The sequence below is a fragment of the Mus caroli genome, chromosome 7 (assembly GCF_900094665.2).
Source record: "Mus caroli chromosome 7, CAROLI_EIJ_v1.1, whole genome shotgun sequence".
In the NCBI taxonomy this organism is placed as follows: domain Eukaryota; kingdom Metazoa; phylum Chordata; class Mammalia; order Rodentia; family Muridae; genus Mus; species Mus caroli.
In genome coordinates, this window is record NC_034576.1 from 29,223,196 (window position 1) to 29,235,960 (window position 12,765).

General features: G+C 43.9%; 1 protein-coding gene across 3 annotated transcripts in view; it reads left to right on the forward strand.

Moving 5' to 3' along the window:
• LOC110297680 (zinc finger protein 568) overlaps positions 1–12,765 on the forward strand; it is a 42,348-nt gene that overhangs the window by 5,615 nt on the left and 23,968 nt on the right. For all 3 annotated transcript variants that reach the window (XM_029479699.1, XM_021166586.2, XM_029479700.1), the window contains 2 exons: positions 7,741–7,867; positions 8,108–8,203. In XM_029479699.1, coding sequence (XP_029335559.1) covers positions 7,741–7,867; positions 8,108–8,203 — 223 coding nt within the window. The remainder of the gene's footprint in view (positions 1–7,740; positions 7,868–8,107; positions 8,204–12,765) is intronic.

Sequence of the window (12,765 nt, forward strand, 5' to 3'; positions counted from 1 at the left end):
TGTAGACCAGGCTGGCCTCGAACTCAGAAATCTGCCTGCCTCTGCCTCCCAAGTGCTGGGATTAAAGGCGTGCGCCACCACGCCCGGCTGTTTACCTCCTCTTGATTCTTTCTATTTCTATTTGCTCATTCCTATGTTTAGAGCATGTTTCTCTTGGCTGCCTTTTCTTCAGCGCTCACTGTCACAGAGCAGACCCACACTCTTTTCTAGATAACCTGGAGCAGTGGTTCTCAACCTCACTGTCACAGAGCAGACCCACACTCTTTTCTAGATAACCTGGAGCAGTGGTTCTCAACCTCCCTAGTGCTGTGTGACCCTTAACACAGTTCCTTGTGTTGTGGTCACCCCACCCCAAAATTATTTTTATTGTTACTTCATAACTAATTTTGCTATTGTTATGAATCATAATGTAAAATCTGTATTTTCTGAGGGTCTTAGGCAACCCTCAGAGGGGTCTGACCCACAGGTTGAGAACCACTGATCTAAAGGCTTTTTTTCTGCTGCTGACAGTGTTTCTCTGGCCCTAACAGACTTAAAGTTCAGATTTTGTCTGGTGACTATAAAGGGTGTGACCGTGTTTGGAGAAGTATCTTACTTTCTTTGTGCCTTAATTTCATCATCTAAAATGGGGATTATAATAGATTGCATTCCAAAAGAATGCCAGGCGTCAAGAGTACCTAGTGAGTGCTCCACAGTTGACTTGCACCGCTTACTCTGGTTAGCTCTGTAGTCTCCTTCCTGAGCCGCTCTCTGCAGGATGGGCTGATGCCGCTCAGTACTTGAGGGTAGCCTAGAAGACAGAGGAGAAGGCTGCCTGGTTTGTATCATAAATGTGTGTCTTCAGTAAAACCCTTCTCCTGCTGTGAGAGGGCAACTCGGGGTATTTTTTAATGTTTGCATCTATACACACACATTACACACAAATATCAGGAAAACTAGTAATTCTCAAAAATCAGTAGTTAAGATAAAAAATTGAATAAGGAACATGAGGAAGAATTATTGGAAATACAGATGGCCAACACATACTTAAAATTATGTTATAAAAAGACAATTTAGTACATACAGTTTTTAGGTATATTTCTAGTTAATGAGCAATGACCAGTTTTGAACTCATTATAGAATTGGGATGTTGAGGGCTGAAGAGATAGATGGCTCGGAGGTTGGGAGCATCGGCTGCTCTTCCAGAGGTCCTAAGTTCAATTCTCAGCAGCCACATGGTGACTCACAACCATCTGTAATGAGGTCTGGTTCCCCCTTCTAGTGTGTAGGCACACATGCTGGCAGAATTGGTCTTGGCCATGGCAGCCCTTTCCTGTGTATGAGTAGATTACATAGGAGCTAGAAGAATCTTCTGTAGTACTATGCAGCGTAGCGTAGAGTTGGGACAAATTACTCTGCTGTAAACTCTGTTTCCTAACGCTGCAGCCGTTATCAGAAGTCTGTGGCCTAGGTGTTATTTTAGTCTTTATAGGTAAAGAAAGTGGAAGATAGAGGTGAAGAGGCTTGTATAATCAAGTACCAGTGTGTAATAAACTTAGGGTTCAAAGCAGCACTCCAGTGTCCACATCCTGATGGTGTACCCTTGAGGACAGAACTAATCAGTTTTGTCAATGGCCTCTCTCCATTGTCTGTCCCTTTTATTTTTATATCTATGTAGATGAGGCTGGCCTCAAACTCACACAGATCCACCTCCCTTTGTCTCCCAGGCACTGAGATCAGTGGCATCCACTGCCGTGCCTGGCCACTTGTCTATCTTGTTAGTCCTGTTACCACTTTAAGTTAGAAAATCTTAAGAATGCTAGACCTTCAAGTGTTAAGAAATTGTTCACAGCCAGGCATGGTGACCTTTAATCCTAGCACCTAGGGGCAGAAGCAGGATGATCTCCATGAGTTCAAACAGGCCAGCCTGGTCTACAGAATGAGTTCCAGGACAACCAGGGCTACACAGAGAAACCCTGCCTCAGAAAAGAAAAAAGAAATTGTTCACACATGTACATACCTACTTTTTTACCCACAATAAACTAAAAGCCAATACCTTCTTTATTGGTGAAAACTATATACATTTCCCCTGACGTCAGAGGCGGAACTGGGCAGCTCATGCTGCTGCGTTGTTTGCTCTCAGTTCTATGTGCCTAGGTGCATGAGTAAGAAAGACAGAAGGGAGGGTGCGGAGACAGGACACTGAGCTGACACAGCGCAGGCCAGGAAGGGTGGGCACGTCCCTCATCCCAGCCTTCAGCTGGACCTGGTGTATCATGTGGAAGAAAACAAATTATATAATATTTCTGAGACCCAAAACAATATGAATACTTTTAAAAAGTAATCTTCAGATAATTCTGCCAATTAAGACTATAAATATTATTAGAATTATATATATATTCAAACCAAGTCTAGAATATTTTTGAAAACTAAAATATCATTCAGAATGGCTAGAAGTGGGGAGTAATGTGTGGATTTTTAAAAGCCTTTGGTTTAATACTTACGAGACCTTAATGAAAGAACTTGTATAAAATGCTGTCAGCCAGCATTTATAGTTAACACATTAAGAAAATGGAGTAAAGCTGAGCGTGGTGGCGCACACCTTTAATCCCAGCACTTGGGAGGCAGAGGCAGGTGGATTTCTGAGTTCGAGGCCAGCCTGGTCTACAAAGTGAGTTCCAGGACAGCCAGGGCTACACAGAGAAACCCTGTCTCGAAAAAGAAAAGAAAAAAGAAAAAAGAAAATGGAGTAAACTGTAAAGCACTGATTATACTTTATACAGTGAGGCTGGGTGTAGCTCAGCTGATAGCATGCTCTCAGAGGATGCACAGAGCCTGGTTAGGTCCCCAGCACTATTGCGTGAACTGGGTGTGGACGCAGACGTTTATTTCCCAGCATCTGGACAGCAGAGGCAGGAGGATCAGAAAGTCAAGGTTATCCCTGACTGGAAAGCAAGTCTGAGGGCAGGCTGTTTAGTTTTGTTTTTACGTTTTCCTGTCATTTGGCTCTTCTTTTTTGTCAGTTACAATTTTTATTTTGTTTTTGTATGGGACTTAACTAGATGAGCCACTGGGAAAGAATGGTTTGGCTCTGTTTAATACTTTTTTATAGTTTATATTGTACGGGTGTCCATTTCTAAAACCGTCAGTGCTACTTTACAGATGAGAAAATAGAGAGGCTCAATTTCCATATTAGTCAGGGTTGCACAATAAATGTGAAGCCAGGATTTGGCTCACCATGTCAGAATCCATGGCATCATTAACCAGTAAGACATCTACGTCCTGCTTCGGTTGAGTATCTTCCTACCGTGAGACTGGGTTTTCAGCTCGAAATGTGTCAGTAACCCTTTCGTGCTTTGTTTTTTAAGAGACATGACAAAACTAACTGTCCTTCCTGGGGTCCCCTAGGTAACTACTTGGGCAGCTCTGCTTTGGGGTTGATGTGTGCTGTGCAGCGAGCTCAGCTGTGCTGTGTGTGGAGCTCGTGATGTGCATGTGACTAGGCTGCAGCTCCTGGGGCCAGCCTCTTTGTTGCATGCTAGAGTACACAGAGAGCAGAAGCATGGCTTAGCATTTGCTTGCCCGTGTACTAACATTCATTTGCCTCAGCAAATGGCTTGGACAAGCCCACACTGGCAGATGGGACATGAGGGACAAGCAGTGTGTGAAGTAAGTTTAGTATTCAGTTCATCACAGTAACACACGAAATTAGCTTTTGCAGGCCTGAGAATCCAAGTCTTCATGCATGGTAGGAAGGACTGTCCACTCAGCTGCATCCCAGCTCAGGAGATTATTTCATGTTGAGATTTAAAGAATCCTAAAAAAAAAAGAACTTTGAACTATAAGTTGCATCATAAATTTTCCTCAGGTATTCACTATTTTTTTCAATTGTATTCATAGCCATAGCCATATTGTTAGAACATTTTCATTCCCTAGAAAGAAACCCTGTATTCATTACCTCTCACTTCCACTTCCTTTCTGGGAGGAATGTTGGCAATCATAAGTCTTTCTGAGTAGAACTGTGTGCCTGTTATACAACCTCCCTTAAATGGAATCATATATAACTCAAGGTTCATTTGTGTTGCAGCTTGTATCAGCATTTCATTTTGTGGTTTTTGACTGTGTAAACATAGCTTGCATGTGTGTGCATATATCTATAGAGGCCAGAAGGGACACCAGATGTCTTCCTCAGTTGCTCTTCACCATTTTTCTTTACTTTCTATTTTCCTTCCTTCCTTCCTTCCTTCCTTCCCTCCCTCCCTCCCTCCCTCCCTCCCTCCCTCCTTCCTTCCTTCCTTCCTTCCTTCCTTCCTTCCTTCCTTCCTTCCTTCCGAGACAGGGTCTCATTATGTATTTGTGGCTGGCCCGAAACACTGTATAAGCCAGGCTAGCTTTAAACTCACAGGGCCCATCTGGCTCTTCCAAGTGCTGGGATTAAAGGAGTGTACCTCCATGCTCAGCATCTCACCGTGTTTTTGAGACAGGCTCCCTCACTTTCCTGCAAGTCTAGATCTAGACTGCCTGGTCAGCAAGCCCAGGGTCGCCTTCATCTGTTTCCCTATTTTCGGAGATTAGTGGTTTGGGCTGGTTCTGGATATTTTCATGAGTGCTGGGGATCCAAATTCAGTTCCCCATGCTTGCCAACTGAGCCATCTTTAGTCTCTAGTCCTTTTTTTTTTTTTAACTTGTAAATAATAGGTACTAGGAGACAGCTCAGTAGATAAAGCAGGTCGTGTAAAACTGGACAGGAATGGCGGCTACCTGTAACTCCAGCACTCAGGCATCAGAGACCAGGCATCCCAGGAGTAAGCAGGCTCGCTAGACTAGCTGAAACCAGTGAGCTCTGCATTCAGGAGAACAACACCAGACATTACCTTTGGCCTCTGTGTGCATGCACACACACATGTGTAAGCCCACATACATAAGAACACATGCATGCACCCTCATCCCTCATAAAAGTTTCTAATGCTCTATTGTGTGTATATACCACATGTATTCTGTGGACTAGTAGACATTAGAGTCATTTCCATCTTTGTTTTAGATAAGCTCTCACTGTGTGGCCCAGACTGGCCTGAATTCACTTGCACTCTCCTGCTCAGCCTCATAAGTGCTGTACTGTAGGCACATGCCACCACTTTTGGCTGCTTTCATATTGTGACTATTATGCATAATCCTGAGGGTGTGAGTTACAGACAGTTGTGAGCTACCATGTGGGTGTTGGGAATTGAACCCGGGTCCTCTGGAAGAGCAGCCAGTGCTCTTAACTGTTGAGCCATCTCTCTAGCCCCTTGAGTACAAGTCTTTACATGACATAGTTCAGTGTGTGTGTCTAGGAATGGAATTCGTGAGTCATACGTTTAATTTAAACTTTTTTTTTCTTCAAGACAGGGTTTCTCTGTGTAGTCCTGGCTGTCCTGGAACTCTATAGACCAGGCTGGTTCACACTAAGAAATCCACCTGCCTCTGCCTCCTAAGTGCTAGGATTAAAGGCGTGCACCACCACTGCCCGGTTTAAACTTTCTTTTTTTAAAGATTTATTTATTTTATATATATGAGTGCACTGTAGCTGTATAGATGGTTGTGAACTATCATGTGGTTGCTGTGAATTGAACTCAGGACCTCTGCTAGCTCCAACCCCGCTCACTCCAACCCAAAGATTTATTTATTATTATATGTAAGTACACTGTAGCTGTCTTTAGACACACCAGAAGAGGGTGTATCTCTTTATAGATGGTTGTGAGCCACCATGTGGTTGCTGGGAATTGAACTCGGGACCTCTGGAAGAGCAGTCAGTGTTCTTAACCACTGAGCCATCTCTCCAGCCCTCATTATCAGTCTTAAATACCAAGTATTTGCACTCAAGTTTTTTTTTCTTGAACATCTTATTTATTATTTTTATATCTGTGATTATTTTGCCTCAATGTGTATCTGTGCATCACCATGTGGTGCTGGGAATTGAACCTGGGTCCTCTGAAGAACAGTCAGTGCTCTTAACTGCTGAGCTGTTTCTCTAGCCCCAGCTGAAGGGTTTTGGTTGCTGCTTTTTGGTGATTCCCTCCTCCTCTTTTTTTTTTCTTTTTCTTTTTTGAGACCAGGTTTCCCTATATTGTCCAGACTGGTCTTCATCTTGGCCTCACATGTAGTCAGCTTTTGACTGTTTGGTCTCTTCTTTTCCTACGAATGTTTGCCACATGTTTTCCATTAAACCTCAGCAGTAGAAAGGGTTTTGGGTCCCAGAGTTCTCATGTGTACAGTTGTCTGTCTTAAGCTGGGTTATTTGTGGCAGTTGGAGATCCTTCCACTGATTTGGAAAGCAAGTATAGCATGCTGGGGGAAGCCTGTGGCTCTGCAGCCACGTTGCTTGCGCTGGAACCCTACGTTGCTTTATCTCACCTTAATACACGGGGATGGTGGTAAAGCCAGGGCAGTGTCAGTATTGGTGTGATATTCTCTTGGCATAGTAACTTCATTTGGTTTTGAGACAGTTTTGCTGGGTAGGTTTAGTTGGCTTGGAACTCCCAGAGACCCACCTGTGTCTGTTTCCTGACAGCTGGGATGAAAGGCGTGGAGAGCCACACCCAGTGCCATGTTAACTTTTTTCTTTTTGTTTTTTTTCGAGACAGGGTTTCTCTGTGTAGCCCTGGCTGTCCTGGAACTCACTCTGTAGACCAGGCTGGCCTCGAACTCAGAAATCCACCTGCCTCTGCCTCCCAAGTGCTGGGATTAAAGGCATGCGCCACCACGCCGGGCCCAAGTTAAGTTTTTAAAATGTTCTAACAAGGCTATGAGAAGGTATTACTGTTGTCGATTTGAAAGGCCAGAGTACTGTATCTAAAAGTAATTCAGCCCTTTCACAAGGCTGTCACAGGCCAGCATTAAGGGCGAGTGCCACTGCCGCAGACTTTTAAACAATTTTAAAGCAAGCAGTAGTCATCACATCACACAGTTTTCCAGAAATACCTCATTGGGTTTTTGTTTTTTTTTTTTATTTCCACTATGCTATTACCATACTATTCTAATTTGTTGGTCGAAAATAAAAACCTGGCTGGGAGTGGTGGCTCACGCCTTTAATCCCAGCACTCGGGAGGCAGAGGCAGGTGGATTTCTGAGTTCGAGGCCAGCCTGGTCTACAGAGTGAGTTCCAGGACAGCCAGGACGACACAGAGAAACCCTGTCTCAAAACAAACAAAAAACTAAATAAATAAATAAATAAAAACCTGAATCTTTCTTTGATGTTCAACTTGGTCCTCTCTAGTCTAGTTACCAGCAATATTTTATGTTCTCGATAACGGTTCCCGCTCGCCACTGTGGATTTATCTCCCAGTTTTAGACTGGTGGCCTGCACTCTGCTCCTTACTTCATGTGTCTGGCTGCATACAGGACGTCTTACCTGGAAGTCCAGTAGAAATCTCAAGCTTGCCTTTTCAGATATGCACGCCTCTCTTCCTCCTAACTCTGCCCTGCTCCCTTTCCCACTGACTTCAATACCTCAGTGCCTGTCAGCCTGAGCTCACATTAAAACTCAGTGACCACTGCCCCCAGTCAGCTAAAGACAGCATGAAGGAATGCTTGCTGACTTGGTTCACATACTCCTAGAGGATATTTTCACTGTCGTGTAGTGCCCCTTCTATATATGTGAAACTTGGTAAATATGAAGACTGGCCCTTGGTTACTAGCCAAGTTAATTTCCTACTTATTTTGATCATAGGCCCTAATTTTGATGACTTGAGATTAATTGGGAATTTTTTTTTATATGTATAGAGAACAGTGACATTCAAGGATGTGGCTGTGGACCTCACACAGGAAGAATGGCAGCAGATGAAGCCTGCTCAGAGGGATTTGTACCGAGATGTGATGCTGGAGACCTACAGCAACCTAGTAACCGTGGGTAAGGAGAGCTTTCCAGTTCCCATGGAACTCCTTTTCATTCCTAGCTTGCTGGATGGGCCTGGCCTTCCCTCATGATTGTGTATGCTCCAGCCCTGAGGGTAGATACTGATTACTGTGTCACTGTGTCAGTTCCTTGATTCTCCTTCCCAAGTCCTCAAGACCCCAGGATTCAGCCTCAGATCTGTGGATTGTCGCCAGCATTAACATGCATGGTGGTCTTTCCTGTTTCCTGAACCAGGTTGTCAAGTCACCAAACCAGATGTGATCTTCAAGTTGGAACAAGCAGAGGAGCCATGGGTGCTGGAGGAAGAGATGTTTTGGAGACGCTCTCCAGGTGAATAAGTGAGAAGTGGCTCTTAATGAGAGAGCCACGTGACAGAGTTCAGTAAGGGCTCCGTTCCTCATTTCCCAAGACTGTGTTAAAGGTCCTAGTCTTCTAAATGACAGATGTGTATGTGACATGCCACATGTCAGATTGATTGTGTGACATTTCTATTCTAGGAATGTCTCTGCCCTATTGGAGCTGTGCTCCTTTTTCATACTTTAAAGGGCAGAGCCCCTGTGATTTCAGGACACTCCTCTTCCCGTGTGTGTCCAGCTCACCTTGTCCCTTTCTATGATCCCTGCACCTACCTCTCTCAGGGCCACAGTTTATCTTCTTATATGGTCAGCGTTCTGTGGACTGTGGCCTCAGTTCATACTTGGGATTCCTTTAGTTCTTGGCTTCACTGCACTCTGAAAAGCTTCACCTTGTGTTTTATAATAAGTGGCCCTTTCCACTGTACGTCACCGGCCTCACAAGTCCCGCGGTTTTGAAGGTTATGTTCCTGCCTTAGAAAATACTGTGGTATCTTCTTCCTACTTATCCACATCTTCCTCGTATGCCTACTAGGTTACAAAATACAAACCATCCAAAAATACATTTTAAAAGTGTCCTTCATCCCTCACACTTTGTTCCCCCCCTCCCCCCAGCTGTATTCACTCCCTTGTTTCCAGAGCTCTCCTGTTTATTTTGCCATATGTGTTTTAGATTTAACTGTCTTATTTGGAAGAATCATGCTGAATTTTTCTTAGGACTATACTGGATGTAGGTGTAAGTTTGCCAAGTTCCCTGTTTGTTTGTTTGTTTTCTTTCTACTTTGAGAAATGGAGCTAAGTTCTCTTTTTTACATTTGTATGTTATTTAAGTTTGCCTGAGTATTAGAAAAGAAAGAAAAACAAGTTCTTTAAGAATTGAACGGTAGCCGGGCGGTCGTGGCGCTCGCCTTTAATCCCAGCACTTGGGAGGCAGAGGCAGGCGGATTTCTGAGTTTGAGGTCAGCTAGGGCTATACAGAGAAACCCTGTCTTGAAAAACCAGAAAGAAAAGAAAGAAAGAAAGAAAGAAAGAAAGAAAGAAAGAAAGAAAGAAAGAAAGAAAGTAAGTAAGTAAGTATGTCAGGCTGAAGAGATGGCTCAGCGGTTAAGAGCACTGACTGCTTTTCCAAAGGTCCTGAGTTCAAATCCCAGCAACCACATGGTGGCTCACAACCATCTGTAATGAGATCTGACACCTTCTGGTGTGTCTAAAGATAGCTACAGTGTACTTACATATAATAAATAAATCATTAAAAAAAAAAGAAAGGAAGAATGTCCATTTGTAGTAATAGCAGTAAAAAATAAACTACTGTTTGAGGCATGGGCATGTAATAATATACAAAACAAAGCCTATGTGCATGGAACTTACTTAGTGGGTTTCTGTTTGTTGTATGTTTGTGTTGGATAGGTTTTTGGGTTTTTTGTTTTAAGGTTGGATCTCTAGAGAGACCATCCTGTCCTTGAAATCTCTTGAACTTCTGATCCCTCTGTCTCTCTACCTCTCAAGTGCTGGGTTTATGTGACGCTGGATTTCAAACCCAGGAATTTGTGCATGCTGGGCAAGCACTCTACCGACTGAGCCACATCCCCAGCCCATAAATGATTTTGTATGGAAGAAAATATCTTTGAGTACTGAAAGATGGCTCAGCAGTTAACAGCACTTGCCTTCTTCAGAGGACCAGGGTTTGTCCTAGCACCACATGTGGCCGCTCACAACCACTGTAATCCAGTCCCAGGGCTTCTGAGACCCTCTTCTAGCCTCTCGGGTGCCAAATGCACATACATATACACTCCAGTATACACAAACATTAAACATATAAAGAATATACCTTTCTAAATTATTACGTTTAATACAGTTGACTATATCTAATTCTTAAGCCTTGTTTTCTTTCCCAAAGGTTTATTGTGGGTCGTGTCTTGTGAGCTTTAGTCAGTTCTGTTACTTTCCACTTTTAAATATTGTTGGGAAAGAAGCCTGGTCCTTTCTCCTCATAACTTGCGTGGTCTGCTTGTCCACACAAGTAGTCAGGGATTCACATGTGGGGCGTTGCTTTGTTGAATGTTCTTTAAAGCTTTAGAAATGCTGCCTGCTATGATCGCTATTTCCTTTAGACTTGTGGATTCTTTTCCTTCCTTCTGTACGTCTGTTTGTTTTGTTTCCAGTGTTAGGAATCACACCCCCCCCCTCCCCAACTTGTGCATTCTAGGCAAATACTCTACCACCAAACACCTCTGTCAGCCTAACGTTTCTTTTGGATTTTGCTTTTATACTGTCATTGATAGCATGCTTTTCTGATTGTCTTTGTTTCAGGAGTCTCATTTTAGGGGTATTTTCTCTGGGACCCACTACAAAGAGAAAAAAATATTCTGAGTTAATAGGAAATCTTTGTGCCTTACACTGACCATGCCATCAGGTTCAATGTTGTTGTCCCAAGCTGATGGGACTGTCATCTTCACGATTCCTTTATCTTCAGGTCTCTCCCACCCTCCTGTGCCAACAGTGCGTTTTCCAGAGTAGGTTTGCTTGCCTCTGCTTACTCAGTTGCTCCTCCCTTGCCGTTTGTCAGGACCACGTGAAGCCAGCTAGGTGCCTTCTGCTGTGCCAACACACCTGGACCTCAGGCTTGGAAAGTGTGTGTCTGTTTCCTAGAAATCTTATCTGAGAGAAGAAATAAGTCTTGACGTCTGCACTTCTCTCCCTTAACCGATCCATTTGCTACTCTTTGCTTATATTCTAGAGTTAAAGCTTCACTGAGGATGTATTTTCTATCCTGTTCTTTCTATTTGTAGAGTGAGACATGTCTGATAGACCACCATATTGAATCCAGGGGACCTCTGCTCTGTTGATCCCATGAAACACCCTTCTTGGAAGTAGCTTTCCTCTGTCCTCTTCTCCAGATTTGGATTTTTCTTTAAGTCTCAGTCACTTTTCATTTCTTCTTGTCTTAGAAAATGTTTTTTGCATGACTTCTTTTCTCAACTTCCTCTGGACTGTTAGGGGCCAGGCCAATTGAAAACTTCTTCAGAGGCTCTGTTGGAAGGATAAAGGGAACATTAATATCTATGTCCTTGCCTGTGGGAAGACCTGACTAGGGCTGGGGTGGGGCCCAGGGTCTCAAGGGAGGTGTCACTTCCTGGAAACAGAGACTCTTCCCCTGGTGTGCTTCCTCTGTGCCCATGGTCCTCTGTGCAACATTTCATGATAAGCTTCCTGCTGACTTCATGGCGTTGTGTGACAGCTGTCTGCCGACTGGCAAACAGTATATAAGATGCCCTGCTGCATAGTGTATGTGCTGACATGGTCCATAGCTTATGCCCATAGCTTATGCAGTCCTCCTCACACCAGCTTTGTGTCTTCTTTATGTTCACATCCCTGGTCCTCCCATGACACCTCACAGTTCAGGTTCAGGTCATAGGAGATCTCCCCTGAACAATTGTTTTTTTCAAGACAGGGTTTCTCTGTGTAGTCCTGGCTGTCCTGACCAGGCTGGCCTCGAACTCAGAAATCCGCCTGCCTCTGCCTCCCAAGTGCTAGGATTAAAGGCGTGCGCCACCACTGCCCAGCTCCCCTAACAATTTTAAGTTACATATGGACACTTTGCTTTTGTGTGCCTACCTGATATATCTGTGCTCATCTCATATGATGCTTAGCTCTAGAAATGGCAGTGTGGGAATATTACCTTTAATACCTCCAGAACTGTAGAACTCTTTTTTTTTTTCTTTTCCTTTCATCTGAGGGCTCTGAACTGTTGAGACTCAACAGTTATTTAATGTTGAGCTCAGTTCCCAGAGAGTGTCTCAGCATTCGATATATAAACATTCAAATCGCTCCTACTTTCTTGTTAACCTGAGTCCTTCTGCATCTGCTTGCTTCTGAGCCTCTTTGGCGCATGTGCTCCATAGATGCACCTGCCTCTCCCACCTAAGTGCTAGGAAAATTCATACTGGAGAGAATGCTTATGAATGTACTGAGTGTGGGAAAGCTTTTATTCAGTTGTCAAACCTCATCAGACATCAGTGAACTCATACCGGTGAGAAATCTATGCATGTACAGTAACTGGGAAAGCCTTCAGCCAGAAATCAAATCTTACTGAGCGCGAGAAAATTCATACTGGAGAGAAACCTTATCCAACATCATCTCCCTCTGGCTGCCTTCCCTCACTAAAGAAACAGACTCAACGGCAACATACGAAAACTTGGTTAAAAATCTTAGTGGTGGGCTGGGCATGGTGGCACACGCCTTTAGGCAGATATCTGAGAGTTCAAGGCCAGCCTAGACAACAGAGCAAGTTTGGTGGTGACAGACAAGCCAAGGTCTCTTTGATACAACCCATCATCAGACTAAACTCCAGTCTGTACTTAACAATGGGATATTATTTAACAATAAGAGATGGGGCTGGGGAGATGGCTCAGTGGGTAAGAGCACCCGACTGCTCTTCCAAAGGTCCGGAGTTCAAATCCCAGCAACCACATGGTGGCTCACAACCATCCTTAACGAGATCTGACTCCCTCTTCTGGAGTGTCTGAAGACAGCTACAGT